Source organism: Zootoca vivipara, chromosome 4 (assembly GCF_963506605.1).
Source record: "Zootoca vivipara chromosome 4, rZooViv1.1, whole genome shotgun sequence".
Taxonomy (NCBI): Eukaryota; Metazoa; Chordata; class Lepidosauria; order Squamata; family Lacertidae; genus Zootoca; species Zootoca vivipara.
The window spans coordinates 61,942,107-61,968,817 of record NC_083279.1 but is presented as its reverse complement, the minus strand read 5'-3'; the positions used below and the strand labels follow the sequence as shown (position 1 = coordinate 61,968,817).

The 26,711-nt window shown below is 42.2% G+C and overlaps 2 protein-coding genes across 4 annotated transcripts; one reads left to right on the top strand and one right to left on the bottom strand.

Annotated features, from left to right (window-relative positions):
- The first annotated feature begins 287 nt into the window (after positions 1-287).
- On the top strand, positions 288-13,613 carry GPR89B (G protein-coupled receptor 89B). The gene is made up of 14 exons (XM_035115797.2): positions 288-487; positions 2,381-2,440; positions 3,999-4,102; positions 4,274-4,380; positions 4,510-4,611; positions 5,347-5,467; positions 5,753-5,833; positions 7,337-7,446; positions 8,441-8,529; positions 9,320-9,412; positions 9,807-9,902; positions 10,419-10,508; positions 10,989-11,054; positions 11,162-13,613. The coding sequence occupies exons 1-14, from the start codon at positions 446-448 to the stop codon at positions 11,366-11,368; spliced, it is 1,368 nt and encodes a 455-aa protein (XP_034971688.1). The 5' UTR covers positions 288-445; the 3' UTR covers positions 11,369-13,613.
- On the bottom strand, positions 9,806-26,259 carry PDZK1 (PDZ domain containing 1). Of its 3 annotated transcripts, none has more exons than XM_035115795.2 (9): positions 26,032-26,259; positions 23,327-23,538; positions 21,718-21,964; positions 20,372-20,508; positions 18,358-18,553; positions 17,361-17,557; positions 15,997-16,185; positions 14,455-14,754; positions 9,806-13,604 (listed from the first exon to the last, which is right to left on the bottom strand). In XM_035115795.2, the coding sequence occupies exons 2-9, from the start codon at positions 23,534-23,536 to the stop codon at positions 13,545-13,547; spliced, it is 1,536 nt and encodes a 511-aa protein (XP_034971686.1). In that variant the 5' UTR covers positions 23,537-23,538; positions 26,032-26,259; the 3' UTR covers positions 9,806-13,544. The 3 variants fall into 3 exon arrangements, with proteins under 3 accessions (XP_034971686.1, XP_034971687.1, XP_034971685.1); XM_035115796.2 differs by lacking the exon at positions 26,032-26,259 and adding an exon at positions 25,012-25,402; XM_035115794.2 differs by lacking the exon at positions 26,032-26,259 and adding an exon at positions 24,722-24,995.
- Positions 26,260-26,711: the final 452 nt, after the last annotated feature.

Sequence of the window (26,711 nt, the reverse complement as noted above, 5' to 3'; positions counted from 1 at the left end):
TGTAATATTTGCTATTGGGCAGAAGCGTGTTTTGCTTTTCCGAAGGCGGCGGCGGCGGCAGCAGCAGCAGCAGCAACAGCAGCATAGGCAGTTCATGCCTTCCCCCAGCAGGTTAGATCTAATTTAGTTTTATTTTAGGTGGGTGGGGAAGCCACCTAAAGAAACCGGGAAGTTCCATCTCCAGAAAAGGCGATGAGCTATTCTTCTCATTTCCTATCTCTATCTCCTATGACTCTCCGTGGCCCCGCCTCCCCGATCTGCCCGGCCCTGGCGCCCGGTAATGAGGCAGCGGAAAGGGGGCGGGGCCAAGCCGATCAGCTCTGAGGTGAAGCTCGAGAGCCCTACTGAGTAAGGGGAGAAGTGGCCGTTGGGAATTGGGGAGGGGGAGACGTTGAGTGTCTGTGAGAGACGCATCTCTCCCCTTCGGGAGGGTTTTCTCTCCACTATGAGCTTCCTGATCGATTCCAGCATCATGGTCGTGTCTCAGGTAACGAGGCCCCCGGTCCTTCCCTCACCCCCCCTTCCGCAGCCACAGCTATGTTACCCCCCTCCCCGAAAAAGGAGTTGGAACTTCCTAGTCTCATCCCACTTAAGCTAGGCAGAACGAGGCGATAGGAAGGTGGACGGCACCACTTCCGGCAGCAGGTGGAGGAGGATGGACTGTACCATTTTTGAAAGTGGGTGGGGGGGGAGGGACGCACATTTCCAGTGCTTCAATATGCTAAAAAAAGAAAAAGAGAGACTAACCCGGTGGCACAGAAGAGATTATGATTTCTCTGCCTGCATAGTTTTCTCTTTCCAGGTTTTTCACCTGCAGGAAGCTCCAGGAGCAATGACATTTACCTGTACTCTGAAGTGGTGCACCTGTTCTGCCAGCTCATTGTGCAGCATCTGTAGACTAGGCCTCTGCCAGCTATGCCAAAATAGAGTGGGAGGTGGACTAGGGCCCTCCCACTTTATAATGTGTCAATCTCTCTCTCTCTGTCTCTCCCTCCCTGCTAGCTGCAATCTTTCAACTTGTTTCCCATGTTTCTTAAAGGAGTGGGGATGCTGCACTTCAAAAGTGGCTTATGGGGTCCATTTTTATCCATGGCTCTTCAGATTGCTTGTGGGGTTCCTGGCATACTTTGTTTGCTGGATTATTATTAATTAAACCGCCTACTTGCTTGTTACACCAAAAGGCATTTAAGTGAGTTGCAATTTAAAAACATAAGAAAAAGTAAAACCACATTGTAACCTACCCATATACACAAAAACACATGTGGGTCATGAGCACAGGAAATTCCTTTGTATGGATGGCCATGTTTATATTTCATATCTTGGGTGTCCTGATGTGTTAGGGTGGATTGCAGAACTTTAAAATAAACATTTACAAATAGTTCAAAACTCAAGTACTTATGGCCACACTTTTGTTAGTTTTTCAAAGGATGTTGAAACATAGACATTCATCAGCATTTTCTTAAGTTGTGTGCTGGACTTTTAAACTGCTGCTATGCTTTAGTTTTGGAATTGGATAATATATGTATTTTAAAAATTGTTTTATGGTGGTGTTATGCAAGCCACCTTGGAAGAGATTTGTCTTGAAAGGTGACATATAAATGTGTGAAGCAAATACAATAGGATTGCATTGTCAGTGTTCTAATGACACATACTTCCAGAAGTTCAAAACCTTGGATAAAAAGTATATTGACTCCCACTCCTTTCTGTTTTTAATGTGCCAGAACAAATAGATGAATTATTGCTACTATCTTCTCATGTGCCATGGCTTCAGTGTTTGAAACTCCCATTGTTCAAGGTGCATTTTGTGACAGGGAATTTCCTTAGCGTGAGCAGTTTCTGATCTCTGGGTGCAGTACTGTGCCTGAGATTTCAGATTAAAACTGCAGAGTGGAAGGAAAGGAGAACCTTTTTCTGCCTCTCCATATCCAGCTACTCTCAAGACTAGACCCTCGTATTACGGGGGTGGGCGGGGGAAGAACTAGACCATGTGAAAAATGAACATGATATTTTAGCTGTAGTTCATTCATTTTCAGCTTTGTATTCTTGTTATAAAAAAACATGCCTAGACATTCCGTTGTAGCACCCATAACCTAGGTTTATAGTGCCATTTAGCTCCTAGCTTTCATATATCAGTTTCTAACACTGCATGGCTTCATATTTTAGAAACCTCTTTTTTTTGTCAATACTGGGGGTTTTTTTTCTAGGAAGAAACACATCCCAATCTAGTTACACCACAGTTAAAAGCAGCTTTTATTTTAGTGTATCAAGTATCTTACTTTGAAAGCAGCAATATACTTGCATGTACTAAGAAATTTTAAGATTTCAGAATTTTGAAACTGAAAAATTGGAAACCGTTAACTGCCCTTCTGTCCCTCTGCAGGTGCTATTCTTTGGATTTGGATGGCTGTTCTTCATGCGTCGGCTCTTCAAAGATTATGAGGTGGGGACCATCAACTGTAACTTTATTGTGACCTGAAAGTGAAGCTGCCAATATGGGAAGATAAAAAGTTGAGTTCAAATAATTTAGGAAACAATCCTGAAGCAGATGTCAGTGGATCTACAGCAGGCATCCCCAAACTTCGGCCCTCCAGATGTTTTAGACTACAATTCCCATCATCCCTGACCACTGGTCCTGTTAGCTAGGGATCATGGGAGTTGTAGGCCAAAACATCTGGAGGCCGCAGTTTGGAGATGCCTGATCTACAGGATCCTAAGCACCCTTGTTTTCCTGAAATGTCCCCAAACTGGCTTCAAAATTCTGCCAGCCCTGGATTTATTCTCTCCTATAGTGGTCAGCGAGGGAAACCTTACAGAAACTGACCATGACAGGAAAAATAAGAAAAAGACCTTCTGCCCTGGCTGGCAGTTTCTCTGCTGGGAATCTCTCCCTCAGATTGTTATAGCATCTTACACCTGCTTACCTGAGAAGAAGCCCTCTTAAACTCAGGGGCTTACAGTACTTAGGAAGCCACCTTATACCAAGTCCATCCAGCTCAGCATTGTCTTCACTGACTTGCAGCAGCTCTCCAAGATTGCAGTCAGGAAACTTGGAGAGGCTGGGGATTGAAAGTAGATGTTCCATATTCAAAGCAGATGATCTACACAGCTATGGTCCATGCTTGCTTCTGAGTAGGTTTGCATATTGGCTAGCTCTCTTTAGTGCACAGACACAGACTGCTTTTGACCATCCAGATCAGGAGTCGGCAACCTTTTTCAGCCGTGGGCTGGTTCACCATCCCTCAAAGCATGTGGGGGGGCCGGACTATCTCTCTCTCTCTCTCTCTCTCTCTCTCTCTCTCTCTCTCTCTCTCTCTCTCTCTATCGGGGGAATGAATGAATTCCTACGCCCCACGAATAACCAGAGATGCATTTTAAATAAAAGGACACATTCTACTCATGTAAAAACATGCTGATTCCCAGACCATCCTCGGGCCGGATTTAGAAGGCGATTGGACTGCATCCGGCCCACGGGCCTTAGGTTGTCTACCCCTGATCCAGATGTTAACAAATAACAACTCCCATCAACCTCAGCAGGCATGGACAGTGGCTTAGGATGATGGGAGTTGTAGTTCAGCAAGAACTGGAGGGCCAAAGGCTCTGCACACCTGCTCTGCTAAGGCCATAAGCCTAAGCACATTCACTTGAGTACAAACCTCATTGAGACATAGTTGTGAATAGTTATGCATTGGAGTGGACTTTAGGACTCCTTACTGTTACGTTTGTTAGATCAGTTGTCATAAAGCACAGTTTAGAGTTAATTTGCTTACAATTTAAAAAAGGTTTTCTGCATTTAATCAGATGTCAGAGAAAAGAGTTACAGAAGGCGAAATAATTATCTGTTAACCTATCCATAAAGGCTCATTTGAGTACTTAGGTATGGGTATCCCATTGTATGTTTAAATCTTAAAGACTGACATATTCTTTCAACTCAGAAATGATTGTCAAATACTTTGCTTGTGGAAGTGACTTCTGTTTCTGCTTTACTGGCTTTATTACAGGTGCGGCAGTATGTTGTACAGGTTGTCTTCTCTGTCACCTTTGCGTTTTCCTGCACCATGTTTGAACTTATCATTTTTGAGATACTAGGGGTCCTAAACAGCAGGTAAGCATAGCAGCTAATGTTAGAATGTTTCAGACAGGACTCACTTTAATGCCATTGATGGGCTCATTTGTTTCATTCTGGTCCTGTCAAGCTATAAATGATTAAGAATGATTTTAAAAATTCCTCTGTGGTGATGATCTGGTAGTGAACAGCCCTTCTCTTATTTTTCAGCTCTCGGTATTTTCACTGGAAGTTGAACCTCTGTGTGATTTTGCTTGTCCTTGTATTCATGGTTCCCTTTTACATTGGCTACTTTGTTGTGAGCAACATCCGATTGTGTAAGTTTGCATGTACCTTGAAACGCTATAGTGGCCTAAGCGCTTTAGGTTGCCAGCCAAAGTAACACTTGTCATTCCAAATAGATAATGACCTTAATAATTTTTGACTTTCTTTGTTATTAATTTTAGTGCACAGACACAGACTGCTTTTTGCCTGTGTTGTCTGGCTAACATTCATGTATTTCTTCTGGAAACTGGGGGATCCATTTCCTATTCTCAGTCCAAAACATGGTGAGTTTCATATAACATTTCATTTCATTGTCTGTTGCTTATGAGCTCCCTGAAATGAATCACTGTGCAGTATCTGTACACAGCAAACCTGACTATTTATGCTTGAGCTGTGCTGTGCTTTGCTGTGCTGACAAAAGGGACCCTCATGTTTAATGGTATTGTGGGGAAAAGTCAGGATATCTGAATTAATGAGTGGTTTTTGTTGACACTTGATAGATCAGATGCTCATACCACACAGTCCAGTGCATATTTACTCATAGGTTTCTTTCTTAGACTGCAGTTCTAACTATGTTTACTCAAAAGTAAGACCTGTTGAATTCAGTGGGGCTTACTTTCAGGTAAGTGGCGTTAGGACTGCGGCCTTGGATGCCTTTTTATGTCACCTGCAATCACATACTCTTTTTGTAAAAATAGCAAGTCCCAAGGAAATCCTGACCTATAAAATTTATTATTTCTAGAAAGAATCTTTCAGCACATGGCGTGTCCTTCAGAAATTGAGTATTCCTGTATTCCTTTGCTTATTGCAAGGGGTGTATGAGATGGCACAACATTTTTTCTAGCATCCTTACAGAAGAGTACTCACATCTCTTTGAAATTATGCCAGTAGATGCTAAATAACTGAAGTTCGGCTAGGAATTTTAGAGCAAAATGATTTGTGCAAATGTAACTATAGTGCTTTTCTGTATTCTTGAGAACATAGTGACAGAATTAACTTAATATTTTCTTTTCTGTTAGGAATTCTATCCATAGAACAACTCATCAGTCGAGTGGGAGTGATTGGGGTGACCCTCATGGCTCTACTTTCGGGGTTTGGTGCAGTCAATTGCCCATACACTTACATGTCTTATTTTCTCAGGTAAATGGTGTTTCCTGATTTTTGTTTCCTTCAGCACCAAGTTTTCAGAAATGCCTCCTCCGGGTTGGTAGTTCCACCCCCATCCCCTCTGTAGGATGCTGATTCTAGCATTATATGTGCAGTCTTATTATTGGCCCTATCTAGAATATGAGTATTTGTTCCTCGCTATGCTCCACTGGAATGGGTTAAGAAGGGTGGCTCAGAATTGGGGAAGCTTTGGGTTGGCCATTACTGTTGCTGGAGGTCAGAACCATATCAATAGGTTTGTATGGGTGTCTGTTACAGGAATGTGACAGATGCAGACATTCTAGCTCTGGAGCGTCGTCTCCTCCAAACCATGGACATGATCATCAGCAAGAAGAAAAGGTGAGAGCGACTACAGCAGGAAATCCTTTTACTTCTTTTGAAGTAACTTCATCACAGAAACTTGCCAATGGATGGATGATGTCTGTTGTTTAGAGCAGGGCTGGCCAACTTCCAGGAGACTGCGATCTACTCACAGAGTTATAAACTGGAGGTGATCTATCCCCATTTTATTGGGGTTCAGGTCAAAGTTGTTGAGCTTTTTTAGAGAGGGGTGCAGGGTAAAAACTTCACCTAACTTTCAGGGGCAAGGGGATCACTTGCTCACAAAAATATTGTTGAAAAACTCTGTTCTTCGTTCCACGGAACAGGATAAAATGCAGGGAGGGGAGAGGGGGTGGGACCGGGTGCTCTTAGACAAAAGCAAAGGAAAAGGAGCCCACGATCAACAGCGATCGACTGCAGCCTCCCGGGGATTGACCAGTCGATCCTGATCGACCTGTTGGACATCCCTGGTTTAGAGGATCAGAGAATAAAAGAGCTAAAATAGTTACAAAACTGATGAACTGGATGAAATGCATTTGTTTAAAATATTCTTATACTAGCTTTTTTTTTTATAAAAAAAATCAGGTTAATAAAAATACAACTTATTAAAATGGTGATAAAGCAAAAATATAAGAGCTCTAAAAAAATCAATATAAAACAACCCATGGCAGATATCACAAGGTCACAGGAGGTAGATATTGAAAGCCTGGGAGAAAAAGTTAGTTTTAAGCAATTGCAGAATGAACATCATTGGTCGCTGCTTGCCATATACAAGAGAGGTGATGATTCCACAAAGATCTTCCATTGTGGCTACTTTGGTCCCCAAACCATGCTGAAATGACTTGTATCAATTTCTTCCAAGAGTGCCTTGAGTGGAGCTGCCACCACCCTTGTGTTGTGCCAATACATGTGAATTAGATGCCACAGAAAGGGGAGTCAATTGAAGTGGCCTCTATGTTGTGCCTGTTTCATGTGCTCCACGAGGCACCCAAGTTTTGATTTTCATGGGTAGAACTACCAACTACATAAATAATACTGACCATGTTTTCAGTAAAGAAGTTTTTATGTTATATTATGATGAATTGTTTCAGGATGATATGAGCTGCTTTGAAAGGGTTAGCACCGATAGCCTATAAAGGATGCCATAAGTAAAATAAACATAAACTTTGTGAACTAATGCCGTTACTTTAATGGCTAAAGTCCGCAAAAAAGCTTTGTATTATCTTTATTACCTAGGAGCAAAATAAAATAAGTTCTTTTATCAGTAGTACCTAATTGTGAAGGCCTCCTGACTCTCACCTAATGACATGGGAGACAGCTACTGATATTGCTTAGGAAATGCACGATTACCACTTTCCTGAATTGTGTTAATAAACATTCTTTCAAAAGTTCGTCTGTTACGTTGACAGCAACGTTTTGAATTCCAGATTTTGAAAAATCTAAACTTTGAAATGTGATGATCTGTTTTTGGTTCTAGTTTGTGTCTCTCTTTTTTAGCACTTGACTTTTCCTCCCAATCAGGATAGCGATGGTTCACAGAAACATGTTCCAGAGAGGGGAAGTTAACAACAAGCCCACTGGTTTCTGGGGGATGATAAAAAGTGTGGCATCATCTTCACCAGGCAGCGAAAGTATCCTTTATTTCCTTAGTTCTACTTTGGGGAATGGGAAAGGGGGAAACCATAATGGAGCTGAGTTAAGATAAAAGGAAAAGGGGGAAATATAAGGATCCCATTTACTATTGTGCAGATTACAGGCTATGCAGAATCCCTTACCTTTCACTCTTTGAGATGAGCATATCTCAGAGAGAACAACTCAAGCCTGCAAGTGCTAAGCACCAGGGCCTGATCTAGTGGGGGCAATTATGCTCATGCCCACTTCTACATAAGTGAGAAATTATCATAGATGTTGGCATGTGCTGATGGGAGATAAGGAACGGCATGGATTTCGTTATGTAGCCTTGATACCATGCATTGTTATCTTCCCTTCTATGTGCCTCCTTGCCTGACTGCAATGACAGTTGTGCTTTTTCCTGTCTGCTGGATATACACAGTGACATGAGGCAGAAAATGCACAGCAACTTGATTTTCAGGGGACCGATAAGTTGCCCCGGAAGCATGTAGTTCTGGCATTAGTACAGTGGTACCTCGGTTTAAGTACTTAATTGTTTCCGGGGTGCCATTCCCTCCCCGAAAAGTACTTAATCCGAGCGGCGACAGCGCGCAGCGCCGATAGAGCGCTTCTGCGCACACGCAAATCGCGCAGATCGCTTCTGCGCATGTGCACGCAGCGGAACCCAGAAGTAAACACTTCCGAGTCCGCGGAGTACTTAAACTGAAAGTACTAAAACAGAAGCATACTTAAAACGAGGTATGACTGTATTGCTAGATATATATGTTAGTATACAACGTGCACCATCAGTTGTAATCCTGCAGGTGGCAGCAGTGTACAGTTTCTGATTTGTAGCCCAGGAGTTAGATACGGTAGTAAAGGACCTGCCATTTAAGAAAATGTCAAGGCTTTTTTTTCATGTGTTGGCTCAGGAATGAAAAGGAACGTTGAAATATGTATTGTTTTTGGATGGTATTTTGCATGATTTTGTCCTTGACAACTGTCATTTACCAGATCTGGCAGTTATCCAGCAGGAGGTAGATGCTTTGGAGGAGCTGAGTCAGCAGCTTTTCTTGGAAACTGCTGACCTGCATGCTACCAAGGTGCAGGCAAAGGGGGCTGTTCTCATGCCTGATGGATGGGTGAAAGGGATTCCTGGGCAGGAGAAAGGGGAAAAAAAGACTCTAGAAATCTACCAGCAAGTGAACACGATACAGGAGATGTAGCTTTATAACACTCTGATAAGTAGCCATTAGCCTTCTCTGGGATCATGTCCACTAGAGTAAATCACAATTTTATGTTGCAATGGTTATCCTCATAAGTTTGTTCATTTTATTGCTATTAGCACTTCTTGATCACTTTAAAAAAATTCTAACTCAAAGTAACTTTTAAAAAGTAACATAAAACTAAAGCAGAGTAAAAGCCAAAAACACATTCATGGCACATCCCACCTACTTTAGTAGATATTTCTGCAGATAATTCAAGGCCCATGGCTTAGTGGAAGAGACAGAGTTTTGCCTGGTGCCTAAAAGGTGTGCTTCCCTTTATTAATCAAGGCTTCAAGTGTTCAATATGTATGCCTTACTGAAACTTATTGAAAGGGAGAGCTTGCATGCTGTTGTGACATTAAGGGCATTCCTGGAAGCCTGGAGATCTGGGTTTATTCTGTTGTGTCACTTGAATTTATACACTCCAGGGCCTATGCAAATGTGGCTCTGGGAGCACTTCACAGATTCTTCATCTGTAAAGGGGCCTGCTTGCTTTATCTCTGTCACATGGTCTGTATGAGATGGAAATTGTTTTATTTTATGATAGGAAACCCATGAGATATGATGTGCTGGTTTTAGAGTACATCTCGATGCCTCCTGAACCTGAACATTTTCTTCTTTGCAGGAGAGGATAGAATACTCTAAAACATTCCAAGGGAAATACTTCAACTTCCTGGGCTACTTTTTCTCAATTTACTGTGTCTGGAAAATTTTTATGGTATGTATCTGTGCCATTGGAATGGCAGTTTATATTTTGCAAAGGCTGTGTTTCGAAGGAGAGATTTCTGCATCTTGTAATCTTAATATGTAAATATTATTCAGCAACTAGAGTTCAGGCACTTTTTAAAATTGACCTCTCATTGAATTTCAGTAAGACTGGTTTTAAGGCCAAAGTGGGATGTCCATCTTATAACTACATAGTATCACTAGGCAGTATTTCCTGTCTCTTTGTGTGTGTATGTGTGTACCTGTGTGTGCATGTGCACGCACATCCATGCTTTGTAGCCTATTTACCATGCTGGGCAATTTCCCGTGAAAGCAGCGGTGTATGTGTGATGTTTTTAGTGAAGGTAGCTTAAGTAATATGATGCCTCTTTCTTTCTCATCATCAGGCAACAATCAATATTGTATTTGACAGAGTTGGAAAGACGGACCCTGTCACACGAGGAATTGAGATAACTGTGAACTATTTGGGGATCCAGTTTGATGTGAGGACAGTTAAAATCCACCTTCTTTCTTCAGTGTTCTTTTATTCTTATTTTATTCTACTCTGTTCTGAGCTGGATATTAATTCAATGTGATAACTACTTCTAAAAATCTCTGTAGGTACTAAAGTGAGTGATTCTAAAACTTAAGAAAATTCATATGTATCACTGGGTTTTCAATAGAACTATGCATCTTTAAAATTTAAGTTCCAGTCTTCTGTTTGCCCAGAAGATGGCAGTACTCCTATCTTAGATACTAGAGAATGCATTGGCCTAGATTAAACACCTATAAACCTTTAGTCATGCTAAAAAGAAATCTAAATCCAGTGTTGTGTACACCAACCTGGTAAGAACTCTCGGTTTATCTGCTATAGGTTTGTATGAAAATATTCTTGCTTGAATTTCTCTGGAGGACACTGAATGCATAAACAGTATCTGAAAATAAGCAGCCTACTAAATCCATACTGTAGATATGAACATCTCTGTGAGTTTAACTGTTTCCTTTTTGTGTTATTGCAGGTAAAATTCTGGTCTCAGCATATTTCCTTTATCCTTGTTGGAATAATTATTGTCACCTCTATCAGGGGTTTATTGATTACACTCACAAAGGTAGGCCTGTACATATTCTTATTATACACGAGTATAAGCAGAAAAGTGTGAGTTCATCAGAACTTATCTCTTAAGAACTTTGGGGCAGAAGCACACAACACTCAAAACACACGCAAACACTAAAAGCAGCACCACAAGGTTGGACCCCCTCCTTCCCCTTAGCAGCATGTAGTTCCACCAACCTCATGACTTGTGTTGTCATGCTGAGCAACTTTCCCACCCTGAGCCACATTCTTTGCTGGTGAGGGCAAGAGAATGCTCCCAGTGTGTCTTTAACATGGGTATATAAGTAACTGTTGGAATTGGAACTGCTTCTCTTGGATAGCTAAGCAGTTGTACGGACCATTTTGATGGTTAGAAAGCCATGACATTATGCAGCAGAATAGCCATTTCCACTGTCCCTTGAAATTTAATTAGAATGTTGTACTTAATTGGATTATATATCTATATGTAGATGGTTTTCTCTGTTTTGTCTTCCAGTTTTTCTATGCTATCTCAAGCAGCAAGTCTTCTAATGTTATTGTTCTGTTATTGGCACAAATAATGGTGAGTGGTTATAGCCCCAAATGGTGAAAAGCTACTTCTTGCTCACTCTTAGCTATGTAAGCAGCTGGAAATGGGGATGCCTGATGTTCCCTTTCTCTCTTCTGTAGGGGATGTATTTTGTGTCTTCAGTGCTTCTGATTCGAATGAGTATGCCTCCAGAGTATCGCACCATCATTACGGAAGTTCTAGGAGAATTACAGTTCAACTTCTACCACCGCTGGTTTGATGTTATATTTCTGGTCAGTGCTCTCTCCAGCATCCTCTTCCTCTACCTGGCGCATAAGCAGGCTCCTGAAAAGCACATGGCACTCTGAATCCACCTTGGTTCTTCATTGTGTGATGGACGAAAGCAAAGTATTTGGCATATTGCCATCTTTTTTTGCGATGGATTATCAGTTCTTTGACAAGAACCAAATATATCAGTGTCGGCAAAAGGAGAGGCAAGAAATAGCCCCAAGAAACAACCCTTGTGCTATAAGCATGTTCTTGATTGGAAATAAATCACAAGGAGTGAAAGGGCAGCTCTCTCAAAAGCAGAATGGGAAGAAACAATTCTGTGATGTTTAGTAAGTGTGATTGGCAAGATGTCTGCTTAAATGTCTTAATCTGGAAGTAGTGATACTGGAACTGAACATCTAAATAAACCAGCTTTTATAACAATTCATAATAATTTTGTGATAACCCTACAGACTTTGGAAATGAGTTACTTCTCCGAAGATGGAATGAAGAGTGGTGAATTAACAAGGGTCTGGATATTTCAAAAGCAGCTCTGGGCAGCTTGTGACCAATCAAACTGAATGTTGCTCACCAGGGTTTTGTTCCTACCTTGTCTAGCACTGGCATGTCACTGTATCATTGGTGGGCTGTGTAGCCCTTGTCAAAGAAGGTATATCTCAACCCCTTTGCTGTTTCATTGAATCTTAGCTCAATCCTTATCCATTTCCATTCCATATTGTAAGGAGAAATGATAACATGCAGAAATTTGATAGAAAATATTCCTATGTATATTACATATATGATGTTTGTTTTCCTTGTGGATCCCACTGTAACCTAACATACTGCTGATGAAACCTACCTCTTGATTCCAGAATTAGGTGTATCAGAGAAACCCTCCATATGGCTAGGAAGTGGATACTCAGGGCAAAGGTAAGGCAGCTCAGTGAGACATGGATTAAAAATGGTCATGTTGTAGTTAAGTAGATTCAAAAGCTCTCTTCTAATATGCATGAACAGACTGAAGAAGGGGCAGAGGAAACGCCTGAAAAGAAGCAATGCAGCTAAAAGCCTGCAGCTCCACCCTGTTCCCCCCCCCCACCCCCAGCAAGAATGATCTATGAACTTTTTCTCTGCCATGCCTTCTGATGGGGAAACAGTTGCCAGACTTAGTACTGATTGATTTGACTATTGGGACAGCAGCTTCTGTTTATGGAAGAGAACAGGGAACCCTCCACCAATCAGACTGTGATTGGAAACTGAGCAGCAGCTTCTTCTTTTGCCTCCTCCGTACAGCACATAATAGAGAGGGCCGTGGGCTGAAGAGAAAGGTGAAAGACCACCTGATGCAGCAAGGGGGCAGAATGCATGGATGAAGGTTTGGAATTGTAGAAGATTTGGGTGAGGGTTGCTAGAGGAGGTCAAGGGATCTACTATATGTAGGAAATAAAAAAAGGATAGCAAGTATAAAAAATGAAATAAAAACCTTAGCCATGTATCTTCATGTGTATACATTTTGTAGACTAAAGCTGGTTCACCTTTTTGTTAAGGCACCTTGTTTGACCTCATCTGCTATCAGAAAGAGGCAAAAGTTGGGTGAGGGTTCTGGTCAAATGGTAGGTTCCAGGAACGGAATCTTTCACATTCTGATCAGATACGCTGCAGACACAGATCAGACTACCGTGAAACAATTTATTTTAAAACTTAAAATGGAATTAACACTGTGAAAGCAACCAATGTACTGGTAGATATCCCAGTGCATAACTGATACACTGCAGTGTTTTCAAAGTGTTCAAATGTTGGGCAACAAAGCCTAAAGTTAGTTTGTACTAAAATGACTACACGTTAATATTTGCTTTGGTTAATGGTTCAAATTATACGAGCAATAAATGTTAATAAGAATGATTATTGATTTAATTGGGATATAGTAAGTGTACATATGCATGGTAGATATTCACTCACCATTTTCCATTAGGAAGCTTTGGCTGCAATCAACACAGTAACATTTTTAATGCATGCAGTCCTGGTCCACATGGAAAAAGCCTGCAGCTTAACAATAATGAGGTAGGAATCCAGTAGAATCCCTTCCTCACCTGAAAGCAATGTTATCTAGCAGCCCAATCCTATACGTACATGTTTGTTTGTTCAATGGGCCTTTGTTACAAGTAAGCATGCACAGGAGAGTAGCCAACATTTTCTGAGCAGTAATATTTGTAACTGCTTCAGACTACTATTCCCTTTTGGGCACTACCATGGGAAGGTACTTGACCCCTGGCATTACAATTTGGTATCATCATCTTCAGAAGCAACTGAGAGTGAAGAGGATGATGAGTTAGCCTAGAGAGAGAGGAAAAAAAAACAGTAAACAAGTAAGAAACACTCCCAGCAGCAGTCTGATCTATTCTAGAGCAGGCCCAGTTTGCACGAACAAGCAAATGTTACAAGCAAAAGAGCAGGAAACCCAGAAAAAATTGGTTCAGATGTAACACTCAGCCAAACCATAGCTTAGCTCTAAGGAGCGTAGCAGTAGCAGGGCTGGGGGAAGAGTGCTGAGGGCATAATCCCGCCCCCACCGGCCAGGAACTAGCACAGGGGTCCCCAAACTTACCCAGCTTTGGGCCGGAGGGTGGGGGAGCGCGGCCATGCGCAAACGCTATTTCTGGCACCCTCCCGACCTGGAAAGCGCTGGAAATAGCTTGTGCGCATGTGCAGAAGTCTCCTCTGACCTGGAAGTACACTGGAAATAATGCATGTGCGCATAAGCTATTTCAGTCGCTTTTCCGAGGGTCGCAGCGGGGGTCACTGGGGGCCGCATAAAAGAGCCTCGCAGGCTGTATGTGGCCCTCGGGCCGTAGTTTGGGGACCCCTGAACTAGCACATTTGCTTGTTCACACTAAGCCATGGTTTGACTTAGTTACATGCAAACCAGGTCAGAAGAAACCGCAATAACTGAGCATTATTAGCAGTAGTCATTCTGTGATTTAAGCATAGTCTGAGCATAAGCCCAGCCATGCCAGGTCCATAGTTGTTCTGGCCAAATCATAGGACCACTTATTTGCAACCTAGCCATATAAACTTGGAACTGAATACCAGTGATTTAATTTAGGGTTTTCTCCAAATAAGCAAACTTAGGACTGCAACCTTGAGCAGATCCCTTTCCTCAGCCTTTATAAATAAGGTAACTCACCCTCTCTCGTGGTTCTGGCAATGGTCCGTCTCGCTCTGGGGTTTGTATCTCTGTGTAAGCAGGAGGGTCATTACTGCTGTCTGGTGGATCTGCCATGGGGGCAGTGATGGGCATATTCTGGGCCTTGAAGTACTGATAAGCTTCTTCTCCACATACTACTAGTTTCAGCTTGTTTCCACCATCATGGATTCTTGCCACGACATCGTCATAATCTTCGTTCTCCACGTTTGCACCATTGACTTCTATTAAGATGTCATCGATTTGCAGCCCTGCTCTTTCTGCCGGGCCACCCTCCTTTACCTGAAATTATATCGTATTAAAAAGGCAGACATTTTATTGCTTGAGAGTGGGTGGGCAGAGTATGGTAAGGGGTAGTTCTGACCACTAAGTTACTGCAGGCTAGGAAGCTTTGTACATTGTGAAGATACAATTAATGAAATGCAATAGTTGAAAATAGTGAGATGGTATTTCCTTCCCAGGGGGTGCTGCCATTGCTTGCTGTGCTCACCAGCCTCACCTACCTGCCCAACCTCTTTGGCAATACCTTCCCCCATACCTGGCCAACCCCTACTCCCTTTACACCTTACCCACCCCTAGCCTACCCCCCAGCTCACCCCAACCTTCCTTTAAATATGACCACAGTGATTTTTAGCTGTGGGGGCTCTTCAGAGAGCACTTTGCCAAACCTCTCTCTGAAGCGCCACCCACCCTCTTTTAAGCACAGCTGTAGTGATGCTTCAGACAGCGGTTTTTACTTTTATTTATTTTCACATCCGGATTTAGAGCACGGGAGTTTGAAAACAAAATCAATGGTCACATTCTTAGCTATCAGGTGGCACAAAAGAAGTAGCACGGAAATGGATAAAGTCCCGAGAGAAGGTTTGATGTGAAGTTAAAAAACGATGAGAATAAGACATCGCAAGATTTGGAGGGAATTCAAGTGAATACCAAGGAAATAATTGGCTGTCGATTTTTGGTGGCAATTCGTGAAACATCTAGATACTGTGCAAAGCTGCTCACCATGGCATGAAAAATGGATATCGTAGAATGCCGTCAATAGATCAGTGGTGGTGGGGAAATCTGGGGCTTAACAGTACTGAGTAATTGAATCTGATCTAAACAGTTATGGAATGTAAGAAAAAATCGTTTATAACACTTTGATTCCTTCTATTCTTTATCAGAATTTGCATCATAAGAGAGAATTGCCGTTTATGTCTAACCTAAGCATGATGTAATATATGCACTGAAAGGGTGACTTTTTTTTTGCTATACTGTAACTGTAATTATATAAATTTAAATAATTTTTTAAAACTTCTTTCATGGGCCCCCTTTCAACTCTTAATATTGTGCATGAGTCTTGTGGTCACGCAGCAGCAAAAAGTGGGGTGGGAAATGTGCAAGCCTGGGGCAAGGCTAGAGTGATTGATGAAGATGTCTGAAAGTGGTCCCTGCATTGTGCACCTCCGGAGCAGGAGGGTTGGGCAACTGCTGCTCAGATTTGGCATCGTGTTTATTTCACCAGCATATGGATTGAATTAATACCTCTTTGATGAACTTGCCAGGCAAACCTTTGATGGCGTTCAAACGGAAGCCAAAGCCACTGGGACCCTTGACCAGATAGCAGAGTCTGGGCTTGCGATTCTCTTTCGTCGTATGACATGTTGGCACTTCAGCCTCACATGGAGATTGCACCGGTGTTGTGTGATAGTAGAGGCATGGGGATATCTTAGCCTTAGTAACCAAAAGAGAGAGAAAAATCATTTATTGCAAAATACACATTGCTACCAAACATTGCGTGACAATAAAACATCCCTCACACATTTTGGGATATAATGAGCAATATTTGCAAATTTCTTGCTTCTCTCTTCCGTAATAGCAGATGACACAGTCAGTCCCTCCCTTCCTCCTTTCCTTATATCCTATCAATTTATAAGCACACCACAGAGAATGATGCAGGAACTCGTGTGGGTGGAATAAACTGGTTCTATGACATTTTGACCCTCCAACCGTTGAAGAATGAGTGAACATTTTACTCAGCTTTGAGTCATGTCATTAAATACTTTATATCTATCCCCCCCCCACAAAAAAACCAAATAGCCTCCACCAATTTATAACATAAGCAAAGTAAAATAAATACATCTATACCTACTTGTTCAGCCTATATGTTCAGCTGGCAATATTCCATGCATTTTTTAAAAATTGAAAGTTTGCATACAGAATTCTGCACCAGGAAAAGGTAAAGGGACCCCTGACCATTAGGTCCAGTCGTGACCGACTCTGGGGTTGCGCACACATCTCGCATTATTGGCCGAGGGAGCCGGCGTATAGCTTCCAGGTCATGTGGCCAGCATGACAAAGCCGCTTCTGGCAAACCATAGCAGCACATGGAAACGCCGTTTACCTTCCCGCTGTAGCGGTTCCTATTTATCTACTTGCATTTTGACGTGCTTTCGAACTGCTAGGTTGGCAGGAGCTGGGACCAAGCAACGGGAGCTCACCCCGTTGCAGGGATTCGAACCGCCGACCTTCTGATCAGCAAGCCCTAGGCTCAGTGGTTTAACCACAGTGCCACCTGGGTCCCTACCAGGAAAAGAGGATCTGGTATATTTGGTATGGGTCATTTTGCCACAAGGGGAGGGAAAGTATAGCAATGTAGGAAGTTCCACGCCCTGCCAAGCCTTCTCAGCTCCCACCTGTGGCTTCTGAATCTCCACCAGACTTTCAGGCTAATCCTTCTAACCTAGAAACTTGCTTATAAAAAGAATGGTTGGCATTCTCTGCATATGTTACTAATTTCTATGCTTGCACTATGTAACTACAGCTAGCTGCAGCCATCTGGTTACCCCCATTGTTTTGCTCATGTGACTTCCAAGTTACTCATGCTTGTGCTCTACCATGTCTGTTACCATTTTGTACATGGCGTCGGTTTCGTCATCCACCACCTGCAGCACAGTTTTTTCACCAGACTTCCTGATCTTCTCCACGACAGCCTCGTGGTCCAGTGCTTCAACCGACTCTCCATTGACAGCCACCAGGATGTCGTTGTCCTTGAGACCAACTTCGGCCGCAGGGCTGCCAGAATCAATGTCCTTAATTAAGTGACCTGTACACAAAAATAAGAAAGGCCTGATACTCGGTAAAGTGCCTTAGTGGGTTTTCGTTTAAGACCATACCTGTGGCTTAGGTCTTTTAATGTTGTTTGACTACCTCACAGAATGCTGCCTTCTCAAGAAGTGCGAGTTATACTAGCAGCCAAATGGCACTGCAGCATTTTCCAGGCGAAAGAGAGAAATTGAATAGGCTCCAGATTTCTCAGATCCGAATTCTGTTTGATTATGAACTCAGGGAAATCATTTTCTATTAAGAACATTAGATGATCCAGGCTGGATTAGACCAAATAAATAATGCTGTTCTCTTTCCCCACCTGCCATTTTTAAGATGACAGCGTACAGCACACCTGTTCACACAGCCATGGGGGCATGTCTAGCAGTTATTTTTGCTGCTGCTGCTAAATTACCTTTTATTGAGTGAATGTGATTGTTTATATATTTATTAAATTTGTATACCACCCTTCATCTGTAGGTCTCAGGGCGGTTAGCAGCATAAAATTACAAGAGAAAAAAAACACAAAATACATAATAAAAACAAGAAAACAACAAGCAAATAACGGCTCCACTCCCTCCCTACGAGCACATTTAAAAGGATATAGGATGCTAGTCAGTCAAAGGCCTGGTTGAAGAAGAATGTTTTTGCCTGGTATATAAAGGTGTTTTCCACAAATGGAGAGCCATGGCAGAAATGAGATTTTTAATGACTTTTATAATTTTTGCACATATTCATCACACTTGTATGGGAAAAGGTGTTTCTTAAATGTAATAAGATAGATAGATAGATAGATCATACCTTTACCATTCTGTTCCATTCTCAGGTAGAATCCATAACCATTTTTTCCTTTTGCAAGCTCCAGCCTTCGGGGTTTGTGGGGTAATAATTTCAAACTTGCCATTTCTCTCCTCAGCTGCATGTTCTGCCTCTTGTAATACTGATCGGTTTCTTTATTTGACACCAGAAAAACAAGTCGATTTCCAGACCTCCTCACCTGGGAACAAAGACATACAGTGATCAGAGGTAGTACTTCAGCCATGTCAAACAGTGGGACAGGGCTGAGGAGCTTTTTATATGCAAAGTGCTGATGTGGATGAGGTGACCTTGTAAATCCCTAGTCAGCACAAAACATCTTTTCTGATGGCATTTTCACAAGTGAGGCTTAAATTGTTCTGAACGGCATTTATGAAGCCTACAGTGTGTGGAGTGCATGTTCGATTGCTCTTCCATATTCAGACATGGCTTAACTACCGGTATTTATTCACTTTGGATCTGAGTACTTGACACTAGCATATATTTTTCAGCACTAAATCTACTACTTATGCAACTTGAGTGGAAGGTATGACGGCAGATAGATAGACACCAGTCACTCAGCCCTGTGAGTGGGCTGGGCTGGGGAAACTATTAGAAATAAGTTTTAGCTGTTAAATACTTTAGAGGCTATGCAATAAGCCTTGCCTAAAAGCCCTGTTCACACATTACTCACATGGAAGGCACATGGGTATAGGTATAGGTAAAGTACCCCTGGACGGTCAAGTCCAGTCAAAGGCGACTATGAGATTGTGGCGCTCATCTTGCTTTCAGGCCAAGGGAGCCGGCGTTTGTCCACAGACAGCTTTCCGGGTTGTGGCTAAACCGCTACTGGCACAACAGGACACTATGACAGAAGCCAGAGTGCATGGAAACGCCATTTACCTTCCCGGCACAGCGGCACTGGTGTTCTTTTGGCAGGAGCTGGGACAGAGCAACGGGAGCTCACTCTGTTGCAGGGATTTGAACCGCTGACCTTCCAATTGGCAAGCCCAGGAGGCTCAGTGGTCCACAGCGCCACCTACAGAGGTGGGGGACCGTTTTTGTCCTGGGACCAACTTTAACAGATGGCCAGGGCAACCCACCTGTCAATCACCTGTCAATCACCTGTCATGATTAATGAAACTCAGTGGTAGAGCATCTGCTTTGCATGCTGAAGGTCCCAGGTTCAATCTGTGGCATCTCCAGGTAGGACAGGCCTGAAAGCCTGAAGAGCAACTCCCAGTGAATATACCAGTAGATAATACCAAGTAATATGGAGCAACAGTCTGACTTTGGCAGCTTACGTTCCTATGCTTAAGCAGACAAATACATACTATTACTATGATGAGTTAACGCTGGGAAAATAGTTGCCAGCATTCATTCAGGACCACAATCTTAGATCTGTGGTGGAAAACGTAACCAAAGATTTAGGAACAGGGTGGAGACTAGAGATCTAAAATTTCCAGAAATTTAGAAACTCGGAACCCCCCCCCCCCGGGTTTTCCTGTTTTTTCCCGGGGGGAAACGGACATTTTCGGAAAAATTGAAAAAAAAAATGCTACATTAGCACTTCTTTTCCAGACTGAAAGTCATTCTGTTACTTTAGAAACATAAAATATAACTATGGACAATTTTAATGGGCATAAAATGATCACAACTAGCATATTAAAAGTATAGTGCATCCAAACAATTATTACAAACAGAATTTACTTTTAAAATAATATTTATTTGTATTTGTAACAAATGGAGCAACAATTTCCTGAACTGTTTACTAGTTTATGTGGGGGGGGGGGGGAAACACTCCACAAAACAAATTTTTTAAAATCTAGAAGTAACAATTATTCGTATTTCCTCTCCACAGTATTTAGTTTTTTCCCCTCAATTTTTTTTTAAATTTTGTCAGGGAAAAACAAAAAAGGCTTCAGGAAAAAAACGGGGAAAATGGTTTTTTTCCTGAATTTTTCTGGGCCTTCACATCTCTAGTGGATACTGAGGTCTTGAAGTTTAGGCTTGGAGATACCTTCTCAACTACTTCCTCATGAGTGTCGTTTTCCACATTCTCTCCATTGATTTCGATCAGGCGGTCATTGGGCTGCACTCCGGCTAATGCAGCTGGTCCTTGTGGGGACAAATCTATAATGAACAATCCCTTCTGACCTGGAATAGACAGAACCAGGACAGATCTAAATAACTCGCCATGTTCTATGTTACTCAGCAATGGCATAACAATAGGAGCTGTGTAGACTTGAGATGTTTTGTTCAATGAACATACAGTATGAAAAGGCAGTAGTCATGTGATCCAACTGGAAATAACCATGTCTGCTTTCTATGCCCCTGGAATTCAAGAGGGAAGTCATTCATCCTCTGAAGCCCAACCTTTCTTTAAGCCATGTTCAATACTGTCTTGGGGAGGATTAGTATACTTGTTTATGTTGGTTGATGATTGCCACCAGCAAAAATAGTTGCTTATTAGACACTACTTGTTTTCCCATTGTTTATTAGCACCTGGATTATGATTGTATTGCCAAATGTAAGTGCTTCCTTGTCTTTAAAGAAACAAGTCTTTCTTGGGCAGTTACAAAACATTCCAGTGACTGCCAGCATGAAACACAGTAAAAATACCTAGAGATCTTTCTTAATACCCTTGGAGAGTTGCGCCAAAAATCAGATATACTGCATCCACATCAGTTCTCTTGCTGTTATTGTAGAAGACACTTCCATTGCCAAGAACTTGCAGTCATATTATATTATTATTATTATTTGTTATTATTATTCCACGTTACCTGAGATTTTCAGAAGGTAAAATTTAAAATCTTTTGTTTTCCCAAAGCAGCTTATCTGCATTTTCATCATTTACCTTTGCTAAATGTTGTCCAATCACAAAAAAGATTTGTATTTCTCACACCCAAAAACATAATTTTAAGACCCCTCACTGAAGAAATTTGCCAAAATTAAATTTCACCCCCTAAAATGTTACACTCTGCTGCCCCACATCTCATTTCAATGGAAAACCATTCAGATGCTGTGTGATGTGTGCATCAGCTGTAGAGGGGAAATGTTGGTGCTAGCCCGTCCCTGCAGCTGAAATGTTTTCAACCAAAGCCTTTATATTTCCTGAAGGTTTGTGCTGTACCTTCTGGCACTTCAACAGAGCTTTAGATTAATTCAAATACCTTTTCATTTCATTACCATGAAAACTCACAATCCAAATAATGGTCTTCAACAAAGGGTTTGGGAACATGCGCTTTAAATGAAAGCAACATAAAGGAATTGTATTGAACTACCATGCCCACCGCCACCTCCGGAATGCATACAATGAATATTATATAATGCTACATGTGCATTGTCTATGCTTACTGTTCTCACCTTCCGTTGTCTTCAGAGAGAAGCCATAGCTGTTTTTTTCTTTCACCAGATAGCAGAGGCGGGGTTGTGTAACTGGGCCAGGTCCTCCATTTGTCACAACTGAAGGGTGTTCTGCTTGCTGCTGGCCTGGTAATGTTTGACCCAACTCTTCAAAATTGACCCCCTCCTTATGTGCATCTTCATAAGATTTTTCATCCAAAACAAGGAATGCTACAGAGTCCACACTTTTCCTAACTAAATCAGCCACCTGTAAGGGGCAGAATGAGAGTTTCAGTAGTAATCACAGGTAGCAGTAAAATAGCTCACCTAGGTATTTCCTGTTGCCTTGTACAAGAGGAGACTTACTGACAAAGGATACGTGCAATACATATTGGGGAAAAATACAGTAGTCACAATCCAGGAATCCCATAAAGTTACCTCTTGGTGCCCATGCTGGAGGGGGGAAAGCAGAAAACGTTTGGTGTAGCAAATCTCTAATGATATATCTACACTACTGATACAAATGGGTTGAATAGTCAATTCCTCTCTAGGAAACTGTAGTGCTGTAAGTGGAGACCTGCGAGTTACATATGCCCAAAGGTTTCTGCCCTATGCACATGGGTTACCCAGGAGTAAATCTTATTAAATGTAATGGGATGGGACAAACACGCCACAGGGAGCAGTTTGGTCTGTATAAACTGCTTGCCAGTTAAGGCTGCTCTCAATATTAAAAGGCCCTGCTGCATGTTTTATGAAAAGAGAGGTTGCCTATGGCTAGAAACATGGCCTTTTTAGTCATGGCCCCGGGGGTAAGTCCTGAGGGCCACATTCACCCTTGGCTAATCCCTCAGAGGCCACATGTCCACGTGGGTGTGTGACTAAAAGTTGGTGGAGCTATCCCGTACTCTCATACTCCCTCACACACACTTCCACATGCATACATAGAAAGATACAGAGTCCCCCATCCTCCTGTTATCCACACAGATCAGCCGAGGAAGGGGATTTATCACCCCCCTGTCCACTCAAATGATGAACCCAATGACTGTGCGACTTGCACTCCTATCAGGGCACTGAGTTCTGCCCACCCTGGTGCTGTATCTACTTTTTTTCTTTTTGTTGCTGTCACCAAAACTGGTAGGATCTTAGGTGGGCAGAAAAATTGTTGGAGGGGGCCAGATCTGTCCACCAACCTGCAGGTTAGGCACCCCTGGGTTAAGGAGTTATGTCCCTCATCATAGTTAGCTCAGCCGGTTAGAGCATGGTGCTGATAAATGCCAAGGTTTCAGGTTCGATACCCATATGGGCCACCTGCATTGCAGGGGGTTGGACTAGATGACCCTTGGGTTACCTTCCAACCCTACGATTCTATGATTTAGAAATGCCTTTCGGAACTGCCAGAATTTTAGCAGAGGAGATGGGCAATTGGTGAATAATTTTCTTGCTGCTGCACATGATGAAGGTGGTGGTGGTTATGGGTTATTTTATCGGTTTAAATCAATATAGGGCACCCTGAGCTTTTTGAAAAGGTAAAGATTTTAAATTGATGCGTCCAGGATCAGGCTGCATGATGTACCAATATTTCCTGTTTCTCTGGCAGCAGAAAGGGCCCCCAAATGAAATTGTTCTATACCGTTGCATGCTCTTCTTTGTCTACAAAAATCCCATTGACCCTCAGGACTCTGTCTCCATCTTTCAGGCCAGCCTTCTCAGCTGGACTCCCCTTTGCCACGTTCCGGATCAGGTGCCCTGTTTTATATTTCTCAAGGCGCAGACAGAATCCATAGCTCTCTGCCTCTTTTCTGGTCAGTTTGCATTCCCTCGGCCGAAGAGGAGACATCATTTCTGTCACAAGGGATAAAATAAATAAATAAATTACTCTGTTGTTAAAGATGCTCATGGGAGGAAAAAGAGCCTTGTTAAGGAAAACTAGTCCAGTGAAATGAGCTAAAGAAGGTGCTCATAAAAGGAACCAGGACAATTATAGAAATACAGAGGCAATTCCAGGTTTTGATTTGGGGGGTGGGTCAGAGAAGAAGATACTGATTAATCTGGATTATTTTTCTCTGAGAGACAAACTGATGCCCTGATTATTCATAGCACTTTAGCAAAGTTTTTCTTTGAAAATACAACGTAGACATTGCACATTACAGTACTAGAATAAAAGACACAAGCTACTCATTAATGATTTTTTTTTATTGTTTGTCATTCCCTCTCATTTGCACATAGCAACTCACACTTGGTTCAGGCCTCTTGTACAGCACAAACACATCTTGACTGAATCACCAACTAGCCAAGGCTATCACAGGGTTGGTGAGGACCACAGCATCTCTTACAGTGACAGCTTAGTTCCCTCCTTATTTGTGTGTCCAAGGGGCAGTGGTGGGGCCATGCCACTAATCCTCCTTTCAATGCCACATGGCACCTCTCAGCTGTACTCCTGATGTCCACATGCTAGTCATGGATGTCTTTAAGGGGGAACCCTATGCATGTTGGCTTCCCCCCTGCAGATAACTATAGATAACACACAGAAATCAGGGATAGTGCGCAGCTTATTCAGCGGAGCCAGCAGTGTGAGCCCAGTGTGAGAAAACAAATATTAGGCATATGATGAAGTATGGTGGAAGAAAGCATAGAATTCATAGGCAGGATTCCACAAATATGGTTGCCAGAAGAAATGAATGGCAACCATCGCTCCATCCAGCGTATAGCAGAAACCCCCCCCCCTCCCTTTTCCCGGAGTTCCTATACAGTAAATTGAAGAGGGCTTGAGAAAAGAGGCCTTTGAACTGTTGCTTGGAAAAGGTAAGAAATAGCAGGAGTCTCTCATGCATGCTGCTTGCAGGTTTATTTATAGTAAAATGCACACTCCTCCTTTCGAGGCAAAATGCCTACTTGAAAGCAGCTTATCTTGTTTTATCTTAACACATCGTAACAAAACAAAACAAAATGGAATAAAAAATTAACCAGCAAGAATAAAAACAGCAGGGGGGAAACAATCATAGGAAAATCAAAGAAATACACATACTCAAATAACACATTTTTCAGTGGCCTCTTAAAAGCAGGCAATGAGGGACGCAGCCGGATGAAGCTCCCTAGCACAAATACTTCATAATCCAGATGCCACAGCGGAGAAGACTCTTTCTCTTTTTCTTATCGACTACACTTCTATTAGAAGGAGTTGGGGGGACAGCCAGAAATGGAGCAATATTCTCATTGGGCTCATGTGGGAGATCTCAGAGGAGAGATGAGCTCTTATTCTGTTTGAGGTAAGGGCAAAACCTCTTTACAAAGCCCAGTGCTAAGTGAAAGACTAACCTCTCTGCCTGAGTCCTCCCACTGTCCAAAGGCAAGGGATAGGTGGTAACCACAAATAATTGTTGACTAATAAGCTAGGTTAAATTTTGCTGAACCTGTTCCCCACTCCAGAGGAGCAGCAGGGCAGCTTAGTAATGATGCTGCGGTTCCAGTGCTTTGTAATAATTGTGTACTTTGCTCAACCCATGCTTTGCTATACTATAATCTAGATGATGTAGTTAATATGTAAAGAGATGGTGGTTAATGAGTGGAAGATTGGACTAAGACAGGAGATTGGACTAGGTGGCATTCTGATTCCCTGCACGTATTATTCTTGTCATTCTAATTACCACTGAACAGCTGATTCCTGGCTCCCTAGTCATATTATTTAATAAAATGAATACCTGCTTTTTAAAATATATATAAAAAAGCTCCAGCCACAAACACTAGCAGTTCTAGCTAAATATAGCCACCATACTTACAAGCCCACTTGCTTGACAAGTACTATCTATAGGGTCTTCCTATGTTTTGTTGAATGTAAAGGTGGGAGCAGGATCACCCCATGGGTCCCACCTCTGCCCTCTAAAAATGTTCATCATAACCTGTGCAAGAGCCCACGTGCGATCAGGAACAGAATAGACAGGGCCTTATAATGCAAGCAAGCTCATTTACAGGTGCACATAGGCTAGGGAGCCAGTGAGCATGATCCCACTCCCCATGATCTATGCACAGTCAGCATAATGTGTGCTTATTCCTTATTTTCATAGATAATTTATAGTGAAAGAAAAGGGGCACACACTTTTTAATAAACATAGTGCAATCAAATTTGAGAAACTCAAAATAAATAAATAAAATTTCAGCCTGTGGAATCCGATGGATTCCTGTGGTTCTTATCATTTGTGTATATATTACACACAAGTTTCTAGCTCTCAGAGTTACGTGAAAGTGATAAGGCAGGAACCTCGAGCCAAAATCCAGCAATCATTTTAAAAAAACACACACAACAAAATCTGAAGGAGAGGAATCAGGAAAAAAGCTTACCTGCTTGTGTAGTTTGCCCTCAGAATTTTCTTCTGCAGTCTCTCATGCTGCTGTAATTGCATGGACAGCTACATTTCAAATGAACAAAGGTTGATTTAAAAGATGATTTATTTAACAGGGCTTCTTTGCATTTGTTCACCTTCTTGATAACCAATCTTTTCTCCACCCCCATACTTCTCAGCTGGGCTTTCCTCAGAAACTTTGGATTCCTCCTTAGCAGTGCATTACAGGTGCCAAGATTCTCACATGGACCACAGCCAAGAGCAGCCACGTGTCTCACTTTGAATTAAAAGGACAGTCCAAGTCCGAATTAAAAGAGCCCTAATGGAGAGCAGGGGCCTTGAAGTTGCACATCAATATTCAGCACCGGGATAGGAGCCGGAGCAGGCCCAGCAGTTCAGAATGTCCCCCAACTATCAGATTTTTATTGTACTTCGGTTTAAATTATTGTAGGTCTCTTTGAATTTGCATCTACACATATCAACTAGCACATGGGTAGGCAAACTAAGGCACGGATCTGGACCAATTGCCTTCTAAATCTGGCCCACGGACGGTCCGGGAATCAGCGTGTTTTTACATGAGTAGAATGTGTCTTTTTATTTAAAATGCATCTCTGGGTTATTTGTGGGGCATAGAAATCCGTTCATTCCCCCCCTCCTCAAAATATAGTCTGCCCCCCC

Coding starts and splice junctions, on each gene's coding strand:
- GPR89B (XM_035115797.2), top strand. CDS start 446: ATGAGCTTCCTGATCGATTCCAGCATCATGGTCGTGTCTCAG. Junction 7,447..8,440: donor ATCTTCACCAGGCAGCGAAA/GTATCCTTTATT, acceptor GTCATTTACCAG/ATCTGGCAGTTATCCAGCAG. Junction 11,055..11,161: donor TGTTATTGGCACAAATAATG/GTGAGTGGTTAT, acceptor TCTCTTCTGTAG/GGGATGTATTTTGTGTCTTC.
- PDZK1 (XM_035115794.2), bottom strand. Junction 17,558..18,357: donor AATGGAACAGAATGGTAAAG/GTATGATCTATC, acceptor TTTTGTGTACAG/GTCACTTAATTAAGGACATT. Junction 16,186..17,360: donor CCGACGCCATGTACAAAATG/GTAACAGACATG, acceptor TTGGTTACTAAG/GCTAAGATATCCCCATGCCT.